The sequence below is a fragment of the Triplophysa dalaica genome, chromosome 21 (assembly GCF_015846415.1).
Source record: "Triplophysa dalaica isolate WHDGS20190420 chromosome 21, ASM1584641v1, whole genome shotgun sequence".
Classification (NCBI taxonomy): Eukaryota; Metazoa; Chordata; class Actinopteri; order Cypriniformes; family Nemacheilidae; genus Triplophysa; species Triplophysa dalaica.
The window spans coordinates 1,821,339-1,844,323 of record NC_079562.1 but is presented as its reverse complement, the minus strand read 5'-3'; the positions used below and the strand labels follow the sequence as shown (position 1 = coordinate 1,844,323).

Genomic DNA, 22,985 nt, shown 5'->3' with positions numbered 1-22,985 from the left:
CATTATCTGGACATGACTTTAAAAGCAGTGAGTTCAGAGATCTTCTTATCTTTGCAGGTCACGATGGATCGAGCAGCAGCGAAAGTGATTTTGCTTGCCGTCTTTCTCATCACCGCCACTTCAGATCCTGTAAAGAAGGTGAGGGTCAAAGGTCACTTAAGATGTGAAGTCATTAGGATTTACTGTAGGTCAATGTTAAATTCTGTTACATTTTTACACTACTACATTTTTAGTGTACAGAAATGTATAAAGCCATACAAAAATGTTCGGAGACACATCGTGGTTGAATGTTTTTATTAACATGTTGAAGTAAAACACGAAGGGATATATACATATATATACATGGATGTATCCCTTCACATTTTACATGAACATACAATTAATTTTCTTATTTTTTCAACGGATCCTACAAACTATTTCTCTCCCGTTTTAATATAAAATATCGTTTCTATTTCACTTATATGCGGAAAAACATGTAAAAAAAACACAAAAATGCTCTGTATTTAATTTATACAGTATGACTCACTGCAGTTGACCCAAAAACTTCAACAGACACAAATCTTTTTGTCTTTAAGGGCAAAGACCTTTACTCCAGGTCATTTTAGACAAGTAAATATTTGAGCATCCCACGCAAAGAAGGGGCGTAAAAATTGGCCAGTCACTGAAGACACTTAAACTATTTGTTTTGATTTCTCAACACAGGCACAAAATGTGGATGTTTACAGTTTCCACATGAACTCTACTGTGACCAGCCGCTACGCCACCACAACCATCACGAGCCGCGTGGCCAACAAACTGAATGAATCTCAAGAGATCCTGTTTGAGGTGAAGATACCCAAGAATGCCTTCATCAGCAAATTCAGAATGTGAGTGAATATGTGAGATAAGAGACATTTGGATGTGGATTAAAGTTCATGTTTGGCTGAGGATAAGCAAACAAGAAGAAAGTATACAAATTTTGATTATTACCTTCAACAGTGACACAAACTGATTGATTCATTATTGACTGTGTTTTCCTCAGGATAATAGAGGGAACGAGTTATGATGGAGTTGTGAAGGAGAAAGCAGAAGCTCAGCAGCAGTACACTCAAGCAGTATCACGAGGACAAAGTGCCGGACTCATCAAGTACTAAAACTACACTTACACCCATGAAATCTTGTGTTTATAGGATTAGTAGTACTATGATGGGTTGTGTTGTGTATCTCAGGTCTGTTGGAAGGACTTTAGAAGAGTTTAAAACATCAGTGACTGTGGCCGCTCTCAGTAAAGTCACGTTTGAGTTGACCTACGAGGAACTGCTGAAGCGTCGCCTTGGCAAATATGAGCTGCTCATCAACGCCCAACCCATGCAGACAGTCACAGATTTCAAGGCACAACCGATATAGACATGTGGAGAAATATAGACTAGGTTTAAAAATGTCTTATGTATTCTGTCTATATTCCAGATTGACGTTCACGTTCATGAGAAAACAGGAATTTCCTTCTTGGAGGTGAAAGGAGATCTGAGCACCGATGATCTGACCAATGCCATCAAAACAACCAGAGCAGACAAAGATGTAATGAAGCGATTATTCATCTGATTTTCATTATTCTTGAACACTTAACAGAAGTTACCAAATGAGCAAACTGATTATTTCAGGCATGGGTGACCTTCTACCCCACTCGAGACCAGCAGACCAAATGTAAAACTTGTGGTGAAAATGGACTGAACGGAGATCTGCTCATCACATATGATGTCGAGAGACAAAATCCCAACGGAGAAATGACGGTGAGTTTTTTAATATACAAGATGTTTTAAAGGCAAAAGGAAATGTGTGATTTAGAACAATAATAAGCTAATTTGCCTAAATAAAATGAAACAAAGAATTATGAATATTATTAATAGCCTGCCTTTGATTTTTCTCAGGTGTCAAATGGGTATTTTTTCCATTCTTTTGCACCCTCGGATGTTTCACGCATCTCCAAAAACGTTGTGTTTATTATTGACCGAAGTGGCTCTATGCACGGCAAAAAGATGCAGCAGGTAAATAAGACCAATGAAAGCTCAAGAGTTTTTAACAATTATAGATTCTTAGGTCTGATTCTTTTACTTTAAATTCTTAAAGAGCATATTTTCAAAAGTTATTACATTTAGCATTTAGGCAAAGGATTAAACAAATAAACTTACAGAGTACAAAAGTAGTTTTTTTTGGAAGGTATTGTTCAATTCTATCATTTTTGTTAGACTCGCTTGGCACTGCTGAAAATTTTGAGTGATCTTGGTGAGAACGACCATTTTGGATTGATCACCTTCGACAGTAGAGTTGATTTGTGGAAGCGTGAACTTCTCAAAGCCACCCATGCAAACCTGGAGGATGCAAAATCTTTTGTGAGGAAGATCACAGACAGAGGAGGTCAGTTCTTAATGCTTGTAGCACATTGTGAAGTTAGAAAGTAAACAACACGAAGACACAAATGTATTTAATCTTCTTGTAGCTACGGACATAAATGCTGCAGTGTTAGAAGGAGTGGATATGATCAAACGGCATCCACGAGAGGGAACTACCTCAATCCTGATCCTTCTGACCGATGGAGATCCAACATCAGGTGAAACATCACACAAACATACCCATCATGTGTCGAGTCCAAACAGATCAAGTCTTGTTTTATGATTAATAAATCCTGTGTGATTTATATCCCTTAAAGAGAGTATAAGAAAATCAGAGGGACAATTTATAGATATTTAACATATATTATATTGTTTTCTTCTAACAGGTGAAACTAACACTGAGAAGATCACAGGGAATGTGAAAGTGTCCATCGGGTCCAAGTTTCCGCTCTATTGTCTTGGTTTTGGATATGATGTGAATTTCGACTTCCTTACAAAAATGTCGATGGAAAATAACGGAGTTGCTCGCAGAATTTATGAGGATTCTGATGCCGATCTGCAGCTGCAGGTGCAGTACAGAGAATCAGGTGTAAACACGTGTTATGTGAGTGCGTTTAACTCTTTGTGTGTTTTTTGTGTAGGGCTTCTATGATGAAGTTGCTGTCCCGCTCCTCACCGATATTCAACTAAATTACATCGGAGTGTCAAATCTCACCCAGACCAGTTTCAACTTGTACTTCAACGGCTCTGAAATTGTGGTGTCGGGTCAAATCACAGACAACAGTGTGGAGAGCGTCACCACTGAGATCATCGCTATATCTGTACGATCTATCAAAGTTTTCTAGAAGAAACAAAGAAATTTGGGAAGGAAAATGATTGATATTCTTTTATTGTTATGCAGAAAGGAAGTAAGGTGACGTATCGTGACACTGTAACGGCAAAAGATGTAAGTGATGTCCAACCTGAACATGACAATTTCCTGGAACGACTGTGGGCCTACCTCACAGTAAAGCAACTTCTGGACAGACAGTAGGTTCATGAGCAGAGAATATGTGATTTCATTATATTAAAGTGTCATCTTTATTAATGATAAGAATGATAGTTTTGCCATTCTAAGACTAAGGGACATATTATGATTCAATAATCTGTGACTCTCTCTCATTTCTCTCAGAGTTCTTCTTAAAGGTCCAGAAAAAGAGGCTTCAAGGAAAGAAGCTCTCAATCTGTCCCTCAAATATCAGTTTGTCACATCTCTCACCTCTATGGTTGTCACCAAACCACAGGAAAATCAAACTGAAGTTGCAAACAAACCCAAAGAGGGAGAAACACCACAGAGACCTCCAGTATCCGCTCGACCTGGTGGTAAGAACGAAGAACTGAATCATACTTCAAAATAAACACATCTGGCATCATGTAAGGCTTTGTTGCTTCCTTTATATAAACATAACCAAAAACATGACCATTTTTATTTTTACTCTTTCAGCCTCACGAAGGTTTTCAGGACGAGTTTCATATAGTCGCATGGGTAAATTAAAATGGACTAAAAACAGTTTCATAAGATATAACATTATACATGCAAAGTACATATATACAATAAAGAACAAATATTTATTTTCTCTTTCATTAAGGCTCATACGGTGGTGGACGAAGAGGCAGTCGTCTTCAATGTAAGTAAATAATGAATAACTCAAAATTATTTTATTTTAGTCAAAACAATCGTTGACATTTTCTGTAATTTCTTGCATCTTAAAAAGCATCTCCAGCCAAAAGTGATCCTGAAGTATTAGGTGAAAGCGGGTTCATGGGTAAGATATTTATTTGACTTCCCTTTGACTGAAAATCAATTAACCAATTATAATTGAAATACAATTAATATACCATATACGAATAAAACAAATATTTTCATCAACATTCTTTGTTTTTCTATCCAGGAATAGCTTATGATGATTACTCCTCGTCTGGTACGCCAAAGTATTTTCCTGCTTTTAAGTAAATCTGTCAAGTATTTGTTAGCACGCAAAATTACCTGATGGTTTAGCTAAAGTATCTCCTACATAATACAGAAACCTTACTTTACACAATAATATTTTTATAACACATATTTTCACTGTATGTTTGCCGTAGTTTACTAACATAGCATCCAAAACATATTTCCCTTTAAAGTGACTTCAGATTTACATCACGCTGTGGCAGGTACATAAAAAATCTTCCAATGCCAACGTTTATTTTGTTTGAGACTATGGAAGTTTTTACTCTAATCTGCATTGTCTTTCACTTCCTTTAGTTCCTTTAGCTCCTTTTGTTCCTGAAGTTCATTTAGTTACTTTAGTTCCTGAAGTTCCTTCTCATCATTTCTTGCTGTCTGCTGACGGTCAGCCTAGACCACTTTGTTTCGCCGTTCCTCTTCACTACAAACTCAAACTGCTGGAGGACTCTTCAATAGGTCAGACAATAAGAAATGGTAGTTTTGCATCTTCATGAACGCTTGCTTGATTTATATTTGTTAAGTCTTCTTCACTGTGGCATCCTATAGAGTTCTCAATGAATGGAGAGTCTGGGACCTCTAGACATGGATTCAGTCAAATTGCCTTTCGTTATAAAAAGACACATCATCTGGTAGTAAACACAACGTCCATCAATCACCATATTGACCAGGAAAACCAACAGTTATTCTGGGGACAAAATGCCCAATTTAACAAAGACGGGTAAATACCAGAATAGTTTTCTGCACATATAATCACAAATACTCTCTGAAAAATAAGAATAAATCACCAATTCTGGTTCAGTAGTCATATTTCAGCTGTGGCATTTGCAGATAACATAGTTCAATTTAAACCATGAAACTGTATTATGCATAGTATGACAGTAATGCTAATAAATCTACATAAAGTATAACTTTATAAACACCATGGAATTATGTACGTATAACAAATAGTTTTAAAGAATTCCCTAAGCATTTTGTATGTAATTCTACCAACAGCGTGTCTGTGTTAATATCGCCCTCACAAGTCAAAATCACCATGGGGGATTTCATTATCAGTGTTCTTCTTCATAACAACGGGGATCTGTTTTTGTGGCCTAAAGTAGAGCAATATCCACAAGGTTCCAGCCCCACGGGGATTTTAGGTAAGCTGGCAAACTGACAATATCCTCTGTTATCATTTAAACACACTGTATATCTTAACAATTGTCTTTTATAAAACTTGTGAGGACCTCAACCCCTCATCCGGAACAGTAGGTGTTGCTGTGTGTGACATATAGATATAGATCAACAAATCAGAATTGATTCACCCTCATGCCATGGTTGTTGCTAGAAAGGATACAGCTAGGGCCAGAAGTGGTGCAAAATATCACCATATAATTATAATAAATGACGTTCGCTTACAATAATAAATAAAAATTGAATAACTGTTTTCCGCGTGACAAAGATTATGCGGTATCGAAGTGCACATGCCCAGTGGAGGTAGCTGTGTCCCATCTAGTCAAACCTCATGCCATCCCTGATGGATTTGACTTAATTTCTCAGCTGAACGCAAATGTCACGTTACCTTCTTACTGTAACATATATATACAAAACTCTTAAAAAATATATTGAAAGATATTAACTAATATACTGTATATATAAAGGGTTTAATTCCAAACGGAGATATTCTATTTTTTTTTAAATCATGTTTTTAATTGTGCATTTCAATTAATATCAATAAACCTGCAGTTGGTTTGTTTTGATTTGAGCCATAATAACAAAAAATACAGCTGAGTAACACAATAACAAACAATTAATAAGAAAACATGTTTTTCAAATTTTTGTTTATAGATTTAATGAAATCAGTAGTGGTGGTACATAGTATCTTACGGTATCATAAACAATAGAGTCACCCATTGGTACTTAGTTAAAGAAAGCAGGGCGTTGGCACCAAAATACACAGAATCATAAAACAAAGACATTCAGTATACAATCTCAAGAAAGTCACACAAAGGAGGCCAAATATGCCAGAAATCATTGGATCTCAAACGCAAATCACAAGTCAGTTATTCTAAAGGTAAAAAAGGAGCAATTTGGTGTAACCACATATTGGTAGCAGGAACATGGCATTTTCTTGCCAAATAAGTACAAAAGGTGTAGAACAGAATCTAGATCGTTGCTGAAATGTAATTCTGCTTTGCAGTTCAAAAGATATAAACTATGAGACATAACAAAAGATTTATGAATGATATTGTAAACCATTTAATGTATCTCTTTCCAGCATGCTTTGATCATGTCACAGTCCCCAAAAACATGTACCACAGTGCCAATATTGGACTTGCACTTAAAACACAACTGGGAAACATTAGGAAAAATCTTGTGATGAATTAAATTCAGATTTTGTTGATTTCTCAAAAAAATAATTAAACGTAGTTATCTCATTTTGGAAATAAACTCTTCAAATACAATATATATATATTTTTTATTAATATTATTTAATGGGGGGGCATGGTGGCTTAGTGGTTAGCACGTTCGCCTCACACCTCCAGGGTTGGGGGTTCGATTCCCGCTTCCGACTTGTGTGTGTGGAGTTTGCATGTTCTCCCCGTGCCTCGGGGGTTTCCTCCGGGTACTCCGGTTTCCTCCCCTGGTCCAAAGACATGCATGGTAGGTTGATTGCCATCTCTGGAAAAATTGTCCGTAGGGTGTGAGTGCGTGAGTGAATGAGTGTGTGTCTGTGCCCTGTGATGGGTTGGCACTCCATCCAGGGTGTATCCTGCCTTGATGCCTGATGACTCCTGAGATAGGCACAGGCTCCCCGTGACCCGAGGTAGTTCGGAAAAGCGGTAGAAAATGGAACGGAATTATTTAATAGTTATATAAATAATAAAATAAAAACCGGAAATAGGTCTGGACCAGTGTTTACAAATTTTGACATGGTCCACTTTTTCATGCTTGCTTAACTTACTATTTATAGTACATACAATGTCTAAGAAATCATTTTACAGAATTTTAAATTTTTTTACAGAATGTGCATGTATTTGTAAAATGCAGTAAAAGTACTTTTCAAAAATGAACTACAACTTTATTTAAAAATTGGATGTAAAATGGGATGAAATGCTAAATTTAATTTACCAAAACTTTTCTTTGATATTTTTTCTGGCGCCCAATCTGCAGGAATATTACATTTTTTTACAGTCTGTACTTAGTAAGTAAGCTTGTATTGTTTTCTGGGCACAGCTCCAACACTTGTGAATCTGATGATTATATGAATGTAAAAAAACATTATATACTGTTGAAATCAGAATATAATTTAACAATATTCCAGGCAAAGCAAGTATTTCATATGAGAAGATTAAAGGATCCAGAACACCAACTCTGAAGATAATGGACAAGGAAGTGACAGCGTCTATGTAAGATACCTCACAACATCCTTAAAATGAGTTAAATGTATTTAAAAACACTGAATTGCTTGACAAACATAGTTTCATTCTGTGTTTTTAAAGCCATGTGTTTTGTTTCTATGTTGATTTGAATGTACTGTATTTCAGTAAACATTGTGTCATTTATTACAGGGCTGATGTGAGCGACTACAGCAGAACTTCTGCTCCTGTTATCAAATGTTGGCTCGTGCCGTTCGAAGCTGTGATGAACGGAAATATATCGGACTTTACTGTTACTCTGCTGTAGAGTTCATACTGACAAAACTATGTTTTCTAAAATATAAGTTTGATCACATCTGGCCTATCTTGTGTCAAATTCTATAAGCCACATTAAAATTCAATTCAAACAAACAATTTGTAAGGGCTGTGAACTTGCATTGGGTTTAGATTATTCAGTCAGATCAGTTTTAGCTACACAGTTATTAAATACAGTTGCAATGCAGTTTATTCTTGGGCTTGTTGGTGACCCTGAAGTATTCCTGACATCCATCTCCTTGTCAAGATATTCTTTTACAAAATGTTAATACTCTAAAGTTGACTTAACTATGATGAATACACATTTGGTATTTGGATATTATTATATTCTGTCATCATATGAAAAACATACCAGAATCTGGACCCACATTACATCCCTCTGCTAAACTATTAACTAGAGTACCAGGAAATCAACACATTGTGGATTTTTGGATTTTTTTTGGGTGATTTCCCTGTTAATCTGCTTCTGAAAACAAACTGTACCACTTGAGATGAACTATTTGAGTCTGCAACTGAAACCAATATTCTGACAAATCGCAACTGTCCGCTAAAATCGCTAAAAGTACAGTGTATTTTTTTCCATTTCCTAAAAAAAGTGAATTTGGACATCCGAGGTTTTGAAAGGACAGCGACAAAATATAACTGAAGCTCTGCTGACACGACAAAACTGAAGAACCAGAACACAAGTACTTGTTTTTGTTTATTCACCATTATGTTACCTGTATATGATAATTTACTATTTAATTAATTTAGAAATTAATTTTTCGATATTTCAAGGCTTTGTGTCCTTACCAAAAGCCATATGATGGTCAATGTTGTATACTGTCATCCTTCAAAATATCTTCTTTTGTGTTGTGCACAAGAAAGTAAGTCATACAGATTTGGTGAATGAGCAAAGAATTTTAATTTGGGGGTTTTGAACTTTCTGTATGCAATACAGTACATTCAGGTGTGTAAACAACTTATATTATGGAAGACGTGATGTCTCCGCATCAGTCAGTTTCATCTCTCAAAACATCGCGTTTACAGATCTCTATTTCCACAGCGTTCTTGACCCAGATTTATTAGTTCCTTTCTGAATTTGGCCGACATAAAAACATACAGAATGGGATTAACCACAGTTGATGAGGTTGCCATGATTCGAGCGAAGGTAGCAAAAGGTCCAAAGCGAGGTACAGGACCAACCACAGCATCACCCTGACTTATCTGAGCAAACATCAAACCGTACGAAGGCAGCCAGCACAATGCAAACGCCAGCACTAACAAAGCCGACGTTTGGGTTACCTTGACATGATACTGTTCCAAGCGGTCAGTCCGGCTCGTTCGGCCCTGTCTGGTGTTTTGGAGGAAACAGTAGATCTTCGTATATGCTATTACAATGATACCAAGCGGAAAAGCAAAAGCCAGCAAGAAATGACACACTCCATATGCCAATTGGCCTTTGTCGGATAGGAAATTAAAGCACGCCATGTCCTCCCGGGTTTGATGAACGTCAGGCGAAATCAGTGTTCGCCAAGCAAACTGAGGCGCTGCCAGAACAATAGCAGGTATCCACAAAACACCCGCGATTATTTTCAAGCGGCCTTCTCTGCGCCATCGATACGCTTTTGACGGATGGACCACTATGATGTACCGCCCGAACGCCAAAGCAGACAAGGTAAAGGCGCTCGCAGAGGTACACATGGCACCCAGGAAGCTCACAGATTTACACATGAAGCTGCCAAAGGGCCAGTGACAGGTCGCGATGGCAACCGTGTGATAGGGAAGGCAGGAGAGAAGAAGAAGGTCAGCCACACTTAATGACAGAAGAAGAACATCTGTTCCATTTCCGTGCCTTTCTTTTACTCCTCCCATCTGGACTGCATTGGGCGGTCTGCGTCCTTGGCGCATGGTACGAGAGATGATGACGAGAACCAGGATGTGTCCCACCAACCCGATCACAAGGATGAAGGTGTCAAATATGGGCACCAACACTCGCTCAACATCATTCGGTCCGGAACTGGAATGGTTGTTCAACTTGCTTGAGATGTTTACCATTATGATGTCCAGTAGTCCAGTGTTTTAGGTTCGATCAAAGTGGCTTTACAAGTCCTTTCAACTCACTGTTTTACTTTTAAATGTTTTACCATTTTTTCAACTAAGTGGACAATTTCAACGATTTATTTGTATAGGTTACATCTCACCATTAGTAAGTTGAAATGACTTGTAAAGCCAATTTGATGGTAGTTCAAGGTAACATTTCTCCTACAATCCATTTAAAACAAGTGTTATTTGTCATTTACCGAAAAGCATATTTATAAATAGGTTCCACGTTTTTGTTTAACTCACTAAATGTTCAAATGAAATATTGAACATTGTGCAGCAGGTAGTCTAATCCAAACCAGAGGTATGAGTAATCCAGGGGGTCTTTAAACAGGTTCCAGGTTGGATAGACTTGAGTTTTTCTTTTTTGTAAACCTGCAAAACATAATCATAATTGTAAATTAACACAACTCATGATTAATCTAAAAAAAGAAATGTGTAATGACATTTAAGCAGAAAAAGTGTTTAGAAATGTTGAATAATATCCAACACACTTGTGTTGTTGCTGTAGGGGTCTCCAAAACAAAGAATGTTGGAGAGCTGTTGCAAAATTATACAAATATGTATAATTACAAACTTCAAGAATTCTTACTTGCCTTATAAAGCAATCGACCGTAATTTTCTTTTTAAGAAATGAAAAGTGCCCCATTATCCATTACAGTATTTGAAGATTCAAGCATTTGCATGACCATAAAATGTATATTTGACACAACAATCTTATTTTAAATCATCTGCTCATTCATCTTTTATGACCCCTTGAGAGTTTGTTGAGGCCCAACGGTTGAGAAACGCTCCTATAAAGCAAATACATCAAAAACAATGTTCAAGAATTCTCTGGGAAGTTGGAAGACTTATCATATATTATTTTGCTGCCAAGTTTGCAAAGCAAAACAAAACGTTAAATTCTCTTTCTGCGTTGTTTAAAGTTAATGTTAACGTTTCTTGCTGTGAACGTCTCTGCTAAATGAGCAAATGTAAACACGGTGAAAACGGCAGCATCGGAATGCAGGCATCGATAGTTAATGATTGTACTGAAACTCAAAGAGATTTTTTTACTTCGTTTAGTTTTCTCCAGGGAAAGCAAAATGTATCCTGATTGAAACCTTTTCTATTCATTTCAAGAATCAGAATGATGAGAGCCTACTTGCCTGCTTGTGATTGTGGGTCTGTTCAAATCATTTGCCGGTTTTTTGAAAATCCATTTAGATCTTCATAATCCAGAGTGTCTATCGGCTGAAGTTCTCGAGTGGTATGCTGTGCTTTAACAGTGAGCCTCCTGTAGATTAACAGTGGGAGAGGTGAGTGAAATGACCTTTGACTTCACCGCATTCGGTGACGCAGCTCCTTTAAACGAGGAACATTAACTTCACATTTAGTGAATTGTTAGTGTCAGTCAATTGATAAAACCTTGCAAAAGGAATGTTGTGCACTTCTATGTAATCTAGTTACATAGTCCAGCTTTGTGTAAACCTTAAATTCTAGTTTAAATCGGCAGAATATTGATTAATGCCAAATTAACATCCATGATATCATATCTATGATCACAACCTCTCTAAAGCTAGATGGAGAGTTTCATCAGGGATCCTTTGGACCGAGAGCTACCGTACAAGTTTTTTACAGGTCATAAACTCGAGTTTACAGTACATTATAAAATGTGAATGAAGCAGAAGGGCAAAGGACGAAGCAAAGAGCCGAGATAATGTCACATATATCATTTAGATTGTCTGTCTATGTGTAAACTCACAACATCATTATCTGGTGCAGAAGTTTCTGTCATGAACCTGATTTATGGCATAATGCTTGAGCAGAGCGAGGGACGTGACAAATGCAAACTTCCTATTATTTCTTGTTTTGATTTGACTAAATGACAATGGTCTAAATTGAAAATAGGACAGAATCTAAAGCAATCTTCTTTAGGTTATAACATTTGCACTAATGGTCCTAAAATGAATGCATTTTTAACTTTGACCACACTTTTAAAAAGAATCATACTGATCTGACAGGAGTTTGTATGTATTTTACAAGATGGCTCATTTGTATGCTTTCGTACGATGTAAATCATACAAAAAACATGATTACATGATTCGAGGAAAGCAATACCGCCCCCCGTAACCCAACGTCGATGGCCTAAAAAACATTTCATACTTATGAGATTGTTTTGGAATAACATGCAAAAGTGACAAAATATGTAATTTGCCAATGTAAACCTGCATTTACAGTACATCTTATAGCATTGTATATTATATCATATATTGCAATTATTATTTTAGAATGTTTATACATATAATGCTGCTTAAAGTGAATGTTCAAAAAAGTGCAAAACGTAGCATGTCACAATGGTGATAAGTGTTCTTCTAATATACGTTTTTATTATAATTTGTGTTAGTGGTTAACAACAGATCTCTACAAACATGGAACAGATGGACAGAGCACACTTTTGCTGCACATTTTATGAACATTTTGTGAATATAGAGTCATATATTTGGTCAAATATGTGTCCACCAGCAAGAAGGTGCGGTTTGACTCTAGTTTATGGGTGGGAAAGCTTATAATTTTAATCATACAGATTTTAATAACGGATGGCAATAAAAGAGCTAATGGTTACATTACCCTCCACCCTATTTATGACTACTGTACAAATACTAGAATATGCTGTGAAATCTACAGGGAATTAACAGTAATAAAAATCAGAAATCTCTCTGTTCATCGTTGACTGGAACAGCACAAGCCGACATTTGACAACTGTAATGAGGAGACATGAAGTACAAGATGTATGAAATAACTCTGGCATTGAAAACTTTTATAAACATTAATGGTTACACTTTACATTAAGGTACCCTTTGTAAAGCATTCATAAATGTGTTCAATCATTTATTTACAAATGCATTAAGGAGCAGTTATAACCGGAGGAATAAAAAGAGGGATTCTAATGTAAAACCTGCCAAATAGTGATCAATTTTTTAACTCATATTTATGCTTAATATATGTATTTATTTGTGATGTATTTGGCTCGAAAGCAGATTCATTATTTTCTCGATGTTGTTTTGCAATATAGGCTGTCAGACTGGACGCTGTTGTTTTTCTTATACCTGCTCACTATTTTTTAATGCATTTGTAAACTACTTATTAATCCTTAATGAACACATTTATAAATGCTTCATAAAGGGTACCTTAATGTAAACATTTACCACATTAATCTACATATTATTATTATTATTCATATTCTTCCACATTTTTGACAAACCTGAAAAGAAAAGAAGCAGCACATCATTTTGCTAAATATTATTTCTTCTTACCTAGATGCTTTAACTCTCTGACACATTATCTTAAGTGTTGGTGTGTTTGATTCTCAAATCTTCTGATATGAAATACTGGCTTTACCTTAAATAGTTCATAATTGTGATTACTTATTACTTGTTGTAAAAATTGACTCAATTATCACAACCTCAGAAACAAGCCTGCTCCTACCCGGTCCCCTGAGAGTTCACCTCTCGAGCGTCCCTCCCTAAGACTGTCCCAGCATGTCAAAATCCTTTTGACTTCCCCCCTTGGACTTTTTGTTTCCCCCTTCACCCCTCCCTTGTTTGTTATTTTTATTGTCCCAACCCATGTGTGATTTTGACTTGTTTACCTTTGATTTTTTTTTCCATGTTTTGTCACTGTCCCAGTCAGTCTTGTCTCATTAGTCTTCCCCTTGGTAAACACCTGGTGGTGTTCATTAAAGGGGGGGGGGTTATGTCATGATTCCGCCATCATGTCATGTTTATTCTTGGTCTTGCGGCGGAGTCATGGCATAAACTTAGGTTTTATGTGGAGAGAGAGGTTTTTGTCCCTGTTGGCCTTCCACTCTCTCTCTGAGTCTCTGTGTTTCCCGCCCTTTCGTCTCGTTATTGTCAATTAGTTCATGTCCAGCACCTGTCCCTGTTTGATTTCTTACACTTTAAATAGTCCTCATGTTTCATTGTCCTGTGTCGCTCATTGTTCCCGTTGGCTTGTTTTGTACATCAAGTACTGTAAGTGTTTAGTTTAGTTTTGCTAAGTGTTGTACAATAGTTGAATCAGATTTTTCTTTATTCTGGGTGTTTTAATGCTTACCTCAATATGCACAGGGCCTGCCGGAAGGGCATTTTATTACCTTTGTTTTACATGAATATATAATCAACGATCAAAAACTAGCGATCGTTTTAATGCTAAACCACTCAAGATTTATTTTCTGAACTTGTTTCTGCAATAAATACAATGCCCAAATTTTTGTTAAGAGATATTGCAGATGTATAACCTTACAAATAAGCAGAATATCTATTCTGCATAACATAACGTTTTGCATTTCATTCGTAACGTTTTTATTTGATTTTATATTTAGTCATATTTGCCATATATATGGCTGCCAGTTGACTTCATCTCAGACAAAAGTAACAGAACATTTAATTATGGAAATTAACATTAGTAATAACAAGGTAATAGGTGAGGTCATTCTTTTCTTTTAACCTTTATTCAACTGTGATCATAATAGCAATACAATTTTAAAAACTACAGCTGAGTAACAGTGAAGTCAGAAATCTCTCCTTTCATCACAGCCTTGAAAGGCACATGCCAACATTTGATAACTGGAGGAAATTGGAATCTGTAGTCTGTCACATCGGCCCTATAAGAAGAAGATACAGTTAACATATATATAAATAAAATATATACATTTATTTTACGTATATATATATATTTTGCCACATACAAAGACACCATAACATCCTTGTCCATTATCTTTAGAGTTGACTTGTTGGACCCCTGAATCTCTGCATAGGATATATTGGCTTTGCCTGAAATATTATTCAAAGACATTGTCATAGATGTTGATGATGAAATGTGTTGTATGTGTTGAAATGTTTACCCAGTGCGTTGCTTTCTTACCTAAAATACCTGACAAAGTCACGCCTTTAGGTTGTTGCCAAATTGCAGGCCAGAGAAACACGTCACCGTTTTTCTTATGGAGTAGAATAACAAAACGAATATTCCCCATGGTAACATCAATTTCATTGCTTTTCAGAATCAAGTTTATTCTGTTGAGAGTAATATAAGTCAATTATAACACTTTATAAACAAATGGGCTATCGCACAAATGACAAGGTTTTCGTAAAAACAAGCGCTGTAGTGTGTACCCCTCTTGAGTATGTTGGGTCGGTTCTTGACCCCACAGATACTGAACATTATTCTGGCCATCATAATAACTGATAGAGCTTGTATTTATTGTCAGGTGATGGTTTGTTTTGTAACGAATGATGATTTGATGGAATCCATTGTTAGATGCCACAGACTCCCCATTCATAGAAAACTCTAAAATATGAAAGTTTTAAGGCGTCAGTTATTATTTTGAAATCAAACACACAAATGCCATTTATACAAAACATGCTTCTCTCACACCTTATCTATGATAAACATGTTTAAAATCTGAATAAAATCTGAAATATATTCATAATACAGTGTTATTTTCTTGTTTGAGAAAAAAACTCACCTCAAGACGTGTTTAAAGAGTTTCTTTTTACATCATACCAAGAAAACCATGAAACAGACACGGTTCTCATCATTCTCAAAATGTGCACATGTCACCATAATTATTATTGTTTGTTTATAAAGTGGTTAAAACAGGTAAAACTGTGTTTTTGAAAATAAGAGTCATCCATCACTATATATTTTCAGTTGTTTAATCTTTCAACAAACTCTAAATTTCTTTTGCTAGAAGTGGTATTCAATCTCTTTTAAGAAAGGAAAACAAGACGGCAAATATTCAATTATAGGAACATTTAAAAAAAAACTTTGACATAGTTATTTGGCCCATATACCGACAAAATAGTTTCATTCATGAAAGTGATGCAGATGTACAGTAAATATTTATCAATGTCTGACCTGAAGCAAAATCCTGTAGGAGTTTGAGTTTAAAAGGAAGAGGAACGTCAAAGCAAAGTGGTTTAGGTTGACCATCAGCAGGTATCAGGAACCGAACTGCAGGAGCTTAAAGAAAACAATACTCAAAAATTGTCCATTGCGTAATGACCAGGTTTGCGAGATCTTTACCTGACTGAGTTGGGGAAACAGATGCTATTTCCATAATATCAGTTTTGTACATGACTAATAAAAATGATAACAAATAAATATTGCATGCATTAACTGTATCTGCTTTGAGATAGAATTCTAGTTATACACACCAATGTCCATGCTAACACCATCAGTATCATCGGAAGGAGGATCAACCATTGCCATTTGTTTAGGAACTATGAAAACATCAAAACAACAATTTTAATTCCATGATCATTTTACAAAACTAGAAGTTCATATGCTAATTTAAGCCCAAGGCTGGGTTTGTGCACATTTTACCCAACAATGGGTTTTTTCTTGGGGTGGTACATAGACAAGACAAACGTGAGATACGCATCTGTATTCACTCATTTCTGGATATAGATCAGATTGACCAAGAACTAAACAAAGGAAAATCAAATAACTTACACATAGTAAGGCGTGGGTCAGGAACCAAAACCCCTCCCGGGTGGCTGTAACCTAAATACCCCAAAAAGGTTATATAAAGAGGTTATTTGTTCTTGAATCATAAATTTCTTTAGCATGGAGTTATTTTCCCAAAACCAAACCAAACTTAACAGTCCAATTATAAACAAATTCACTTCACAGTCAGATCCTGGCCTTTCCATAATTCTCAACTATCTGAATATTGTTTATTTCATATTTGTCAAATACATGTATATCTCTAGAAGAATAAAATCTGCATTGATTTAATTGAAAAATTAAAAGCAGCTTCAATGAAATTCTATAAAAAAGACAATGGCAAGGAATAAAAACTTGTGTGTATATTAATAAAAAAGCTCATTTACCTCAACATTCATTTGAAGTGTTTGGTTCCAAAATGACATAATCTTTCAAAAATCATGTTTTTTATTGTGTTTTATTCTGTTGGTTAGCTGTATTTTTTGTTGTTGTTATGGTTTAAAACAAACCAACTGCAGTTTGATTGATATTAATTGGAATGCACAATTTAAAAAACATGATTTTTGAACAATTTAAAAAAGGAGTTATCTCATTTTTGAACCAAACTCTTCATTGATATAATGAATCCATATTATTAAATACTTTTAGTGCATGAATGCATCAACTGTATTTAAATATGTTATGTTTTAAATAATTAATATTCTCATTTATACTTTACTTTTTCGACCAGATGATCCAGGATGCCTTTGACCAGGTGATGCAGGACGAAATTGAGCAACAACCATTTGAGAATCAAGTGGTTTCCATTCAGGAATAGCTAATAACGCAACTGATGAAAAGCAAAGACATCGATGTCAAACTTTGAGTTAGACTATATTGCTGCTGTGTTTTTGTTGCATTAAACAGTTTTTGTTGCATTCAACTCCATATACATACACCCATGTGAAACAGGTCTCTGTGCTGGAGGTCTGTGTGGTGTCGCTCCTTCTTTGGGTTTGTCTGCAACTTCAGTTTGATTTTCCTGTGGTTTGGTGACAACCATAGAGGTGAGAGATGTGACAAACTGATATTTGAGGGACAGATTGAGAGCTTCTTTCTTTGAAGCCTCTTTTTCTGGACCTTTAAGAAGAACTCTGAGAGAAATGAGAGAGAGTCACAGATTATTGAATCATAATATGTCCCTTAGTCTTAGAATGGCAAAACTATCATTCTTATCATTAATAAAGATGACACTTTAATATAATGAAATCACATATTCTCTGCTCATGAACCTACTGTCTGTCCAGAAGTTGCTTTACTGTGAGGTAGGCCCACAGTCTTTCCAGGAAATTGTCATGTTCAGGTTGGACATCACTTACATCTTTTGCCGTTACAGTGTCACGATACGTCACCTTACTTCCTTTCTGCATAACAATAAAAGAATATCAATAATTTTCCTTCCTAAATTTCTTTGTTTCTTCTAGAAAACTTTGATAGATCGTACAGATATAGCGATGATCTCAGTGGTGACGCTCTCCACACTGTTGTCTGTGATTTGACCCGACACCACAATTTCAGAGCCGTTGAAGTACAAGTTGAAACTGGTCTGGGTGAGATTTGACACTCCGATGTAATTTAGTTGAATATCGGTGAGGAGCGGGACAGCAACTTCATCATAGAAGCCCTACACAAAAAACACACAAAGAGTTAAACGCACTCACATAACACGTGTTTACACCTGATTCTCTGTACTGCACCTGCAGCTGCAGATCGGCATCAGAATCCTCATAAATTCTGCGAGCAACTCCGTTATTTTCCATCGACATTTTTGTAAGGAAGTCGAAATTCACATCATATCCAAAACCAAGACAATAGAGCGGAAACTTGGACCCGATGGACACTTTCACATTCCCTGTGATCTTCTCAGTGTTAGTTTCACCTGTTAGAAGAAAACAATATAATATATGTTAAATATCTATAAATTGTCCCTCTGATTTTCTTATACTCTCTTTAAGGGATATAAATCACACAGGATTTATTAATCATAAAACAAGACTTGATCTGTTTGGACTCGACACATGATGGGTATGTTTGTGTGATGTTTCACCTGATGTTGGATCTCCATCGGTCAGAAGGATCAGGATTGAGGTAGTTCCCTCTCGTGGATGCCGTTTGATCATATCCACTCCTTCTAACACTGCAGCATTTATGTCCGTAGCTACAAGAAGATTAAATACATTTGTGTCTTCGTGTTGTTTACTTTCTAACTTCACAATGTGCTACAAGCATTAAGAACTGACCTCCTCTGTCTGTGATCTTCTTCACAAAAGATTTTGCATCCTCCAGGTTTGCATGGGTGGCTTTGAGAAGTTCACGCTTCCACAAATCAACTCTACTGTCGAAGGTGATCAATCCAAAATGGTCGTTCTCACCAAGATCACTCAAAATTTTCAGCAGTGCCAAGCGAGTCTAACAAAAATGATAGAATTGAACAATACCTTCCAAAAAAAACTACTTTTGTACTATGTAAGTTTATTTGTTTAATCCTTTGCCTAAATGCTAAATGTAATAACTTTTGAAAATATGCTCTTTAAGAATTTAAAGTAAAAGAATCAGACCTAAGAATCTATAATTGTTAAAAACTCTTGAGCTTTCATTGGTCTTATTTACCTGCTGCATCTTTTTGCCGTGCATAGAGCCACTTCGGTCAATAATAAACACAACGTTTTTGGAGATGCGTGAAACATCCGAGGGTGCAAAAGAATGGAAAAAATACCCATTTGACACCTGAGAAAAATCAAACGTAGGCTATTAATAATATTCATAATTCTTTGTTTCATTTTATTTAGGCAAATTAGCTTATTATTGTTCTAAATCACACATTTCCTTTTGCCTTTAAAACATCTTGTATATTAAAAAACTCACCGTCATTTCTCCGTTGGGATTTTGTCTCTCGACATCATATGTGATGAGCAGATCTCCGTTCAGTCCATTTTCACCACAAGTTTTACATTTGGTCTGCTGGTCTCGAGTGGGGTAGAAGGTCACCCATGCCTGAAATAATCAGTTTGCTCATTTGGTAACTTCTGTTAAGTGTTCAAGAATAATGAAAATCTCAGATGAATAATCGCTTCATTACATCTTTGTCTGCTCTGGTGGTTTTGATGGCATTGGTCAGATCATCGGTGCTCAGATCTCCTTTCACCTCCAAGAAGGAAATTCCTGTTTTCTCATGAACGTGAACGTCAATCTGGAATATAGACAGAATACATAAGACATTTTTAAACCTAGTCTATATTTCTCCACATGTCTATATCGGTTGTGCCTTGAAATCTGTGACTGTCTGCATGGGTTGGGCGTTGATGAGCAGCTCATATTTGCCAAGGCGACGCTTCAGCAGTTCCTCGTAGGTCAACTCAAACGTGACTTTACTGAGAGCGGCCACAGTCACTGATGTTTTAAACTCTTCTAAAGTCCTTCCAACAGACCTGAGATACACAACACAACCCATCATAGTACTACTAATCCTATAAACACAAGATTTCATGGGTGTAAGTGTAGTTTTAGTACTTGATGAGTCCGGCACTTTGTCCTCGTGATACTGCTTGAGTGTACTGCTGCTGAGCTTCTGCTTTCTCCTTCACAACTCCATCATAACTCGTTCCCTCTATTATCCTGAGGAAAACACAGTCAATAATGAATCAATCAGTTTGTGTCACTGTTGAAGGTAATAATCAAATTTGTATACTTTCTTCTTGTTTGCTTATCCTCAGCCAAACATGAACTTTAATCCACATCCAAATGTCTCTTATCTCACATATTCACTCACATTCTGAATTTGCTGATGAAGGCATTCTTGGGTATCTTCACCTCAAACAGGATCTCTTGAGATTCATTCAGTTTGTTGGCCACGCGGCTCGTGATGGTTGTGGTGGCGTAGCGGCTGGTCACAGTAGAGTTCATGTGGAAACTGTAAACATCCACATTTTGTGCCTGTGTTGAGAAATCAAATGTACCATTAAAGTGTTCACTGTACACACAGGGGGTTCAATATTTTGCAGCGGCTATTTGCACTAAGTGTAAATCACAATAGATGCTATTTACAGTAAGTTTAAATAACAGTAGTTCAAGTAAGGGATAATAAGAGATGTTATCGCAGAAATAAGCCCCCGCAGTGTGATCAGGACCTGACGCAAAGCTGAGGGTCTTATAACACTGAAGGGGCTTATTTCACGATAACAGCCGGCTGCTTGTACATTATCCTGCTAATTACACGGCTACCTAACACATGAGAAAAAAATGGACATTAAATGTGAATTGGAAATATTTTATTATCTTATTTTTACCAAATTTTTACCTTCCGTTTAGTTTCGGTTTTTAAGTAAGAAATGACTTTCAAACTCAAGAATGGCCAAATTGGTTTAATTGTTTGTAAATGTAATGTCATGTATATTAATAAAATACATATTTATAATTACCTTTTGTGTAACATTAAACTGTTCCTCTCAAAATGATTTGCAGCATCCGCGTTACAGAGTGTTATAAGTTTTAAGTGGTTGTTATTTGTATAAAACCAACCCTTGGAATGTGACGGCTGGCCAATCAGAAGCAAGTATTCAAATGAGGCTTGTAATAAGTTAAAATAGCAGTATTTCTTAGCGATATGTTATTTACACTGACCGAAAATAGCTTTATTTTCTTTGGATTAAGTAGAAAAAGTAGTTAGTTTGATGCTATTGGTACATGAAAATAGTGACAAATTGCGTTGCTATTTGCACTTCAGTATTGTTGTGCATTAAAAATGAATAATAATAATAAATATCATTAAATAATCATTATATTCATAAAAATGATTAAAATCATGGCATCAATATCATTTTTAATTTTAAGAACTTCAAGTTTTAAATCAATTTTATTGTAGACAAATGTTTGTTTGTTTATTTTATATCTATAGCACATTTCAAAACAACCACAGGTTGACCAAAGTGCTGTACATACCAAATAAAACAAAAACACAGAATACCAGATCCTTACAAAGGGATTATAATATATAAAATACCAAATGCCTTTATGATCTGTAAAGTTATAGAAAAAAAAGAGCATTTTCAGCTAGAGGTGGATTAGAACCCCGGTCTCCCTTGCCAAGCTGTATAGACTTTAAACCTTACTATTTGCACTCAGTGTAAATAGACACTCTGTACATGTTTACGCTGTTTTCCATGGGATTGCACAGATGTTTACTCTTCAAGTAAATATTTGTTCAGAAGAAAAAATGAGTTTAATGGTTGCATCAGATTGTTCAATCACATCAAACTTATAAATGAAGTTTGATGTGATTCTAAATGACCAAATTTAAACAGTAATAGCAACCAAACATTTTTTTTAAATAAATGCTTTCCAAAAGATTTACAAATACATGGAGTAACCACAAGTCAAATCATGAAGAATTACAACTAAATAATATATATTACACATTTTTGCTACTCATCTAATATTTGGATAGGATGTCTTTTTTTGTATAAAGTCTAATGTCTAAAGAATTGGTTTTAAAATTTTGCATCAATATTTTTTTTTCTTGAAATAACATATTCATCATTTTGACTCGTGTTATAGAGTCACATGAGCCTCACCCTTGTAACAGGAGATGAATAGACAGAGATGAGAAAGCAGCCCCACAGAATCAGCCTGAACGCTGCTCGATCCATCCTGACACAAGAAAGTAAAACTCAACACACACGCACATAATCCTGCTGATATAGCAACAGGACGGGACGTCATCAGGCATTGATTTGCCTCATTGGCTACTGTAAAAAGGATGCAGAAACCTCCCTCTTTCTTAAAGAGTGTAATGTCATTTCATTTTAAAAAAGGAGTGAAAGTCCCAGTGAAATAAAAAATGACAATTCTTATTTTTTCATGAAATATTGTAGCGTAAATTGTAAATAGCTTATCAATGTTGGGTAATTTTCTTTTTAAAATTAATGTACGCTTTTAATCTTCAGGTAAATTCTGTAAATACACTTCCGCCCTGAAATGACTTTCCATCTCAAACGACGTAAATAAGACGGCTTGGGCGGAGCATCCTTTAACTTCCCTCCCTTCAACTGTCAGTCTGCTGTCAGCTTCATTTCTTAATCAATGCTAATTTTTTATTTGTCTGGCAAAATATTATATATAGGTATTATAAATCGAAACCCAATGTTGTGCAATGGTTAATTGAAGTCAACAGATATATAAAACATAGAATGGATTAAAGATACAAAAGCCCTTTCTGTAATTCCACTGTTAGAAGAATTTAAGTTAATTTGAGAGAGCCTCTGTTAAGAATTTTCATTTCTTTTCCTTATATTATTTTTATTGTTTCTGTATGTTTATTTTATTAATTTATTTGATTTATTTTTTGCG

General features: G+C 35.8%; 3 protein-coding genes across 5 annotated transcripts; 1 reads left to right on the top strand and 2 right to left on the bottom strand.

Moving 5' to 3' along the window:
• Window positions 1-17: 17 nt before the first annotated feature.
• On the top strand, window positions 18-8,070 carry LOC130410146 (inter-alpha-trypsin inhibitor heavy chain H3-like). 2 transcript variants are annotated; one of them, XM_056734634.1, is made up of 23 exons: window positions 18-138; window positions 703-866; window positions 1,022-1,126; window positions 1,209-1,371; window positions 1,447-1,557; window positions 1,641-1,769; window positions 1,908-2,024; window positions 2,226-2,394; window positions 2,477-2,587; window positions 2,756-2,937; window positions 3,011-3,190; window positions 3,271-3,398; window positions 3,541-3,731; window positions 3,853-3,894; window positions 3,998-4,036; window positions 4,124-4,174; window positions 4,301-4,330; window positions 4,533-4,562; window positions 4,654-4,812; window positions 4,903-5,074; window positions 5,350-5,495; window positions 7,661-7,745; window positions 7,908-8,070. In XM_056734634.1, exons 1-23 carry the CDS (start codon window positions 64-66, stop codon window positions 8,020-8,022), a joined length of 2,694 nt encoding a protein of 897 aa, XP_056590612.1. In that variant the 5' UTR covers window positions 18-63; the 3' UTR covers window positions 8,023-8,070. The 2 variants fall into 2 exon arrangements, with proteins under 2 accessions (XP_056590612.1, XP_056590613.1); XM_056734635.1 differs by lacking the exon at window positions 4,301-4,330 and having other exon boundaries at window positions 49-138; window positions 4,124-4,156.
• Window positions 8,071-8,910: 840 nt separating this feature from the next.
• LOC130410148 (somatostatin receptor type 2) lies at window positions 8,911-10,491 on the bottom strand. Its single transcript, XM_056734637.1, has 2 exons — window positions 10,359-10,491; window positions 8,911-10,274 (listed from the first exon to the last, which is right to left on the bottom strand). Exon 2 carries the CDS (start codon window positions 10,065-10,067, stop codon window positions 9,054-9,056), a length of 1,014 nt encoding a protein of 337 aa, XP_056590615.1. The 5' UTR covers window positions 10,068-10,274; window positions 10,359-10,491; the 3' UTR covers window positions 8,911-9,053.
• A 4,091-nt stretch (window positions 10,492-14,582) lies between these two features.
• On the bottom strand, window positions 14,583-22,366 carry itih3b.2 (inter-alpha-trypsin inhibitor heavy chain 3b, tandem duplicate 2). Of its 2 annotated transcripts, XM_056735203.1 has the most exons (21): window positions 22,211-22,366; window positions 20,410-20,573; window positions 20,151-20,255; window positions 19,906-20,068; window positions 19,720-19,830; window positions 19,506-19,634; window positions 19,251-19,367; window positions 18,881-19,049; window positions 18,688-18,798; window positions 18,338-18,519; window positions 18,085-18,264; window positions 17,877-18,004; window positions 17,538-17,734; window positions 17,320-17,430; window positions 16,608-16,658; window positions 16,310-16,375; window positions 16,011-16,115; window positions 15,266-15,440; window positions 15,018-15,166; window positions 14,842-14,926; window positions 14,583-14,757 (listed from the first exon to the last, which is right to left on the bottom strand). In XM_056735203.1, the coding sequence occupies exons 1-21, from the start codon at window positions 22,283-22,285 to the stop codon at window positions 14,643-14,645; spliced, it is 2,688 nt and encodes an 895-aa protein (XP_056591181.1). In that variant the 5' UTR covers window positions 22,286-22,366; the 3' UTR covers window positions 14,583-14,642. The 2 variants fall into 2 exon arrangements, with proteins under 2 accessions (XP_056591181.1, XP_056591182.1); XM_056735204.1 differs by lacking the exons at window positions 14,583-14,757; window positions 14,842-14,926; window positions 15,266-15,440 and having other exon boundaries at window positions 15,030-15,166.
• Window positions 22,367-22,985: the final 619 nt, after the last annotated feature.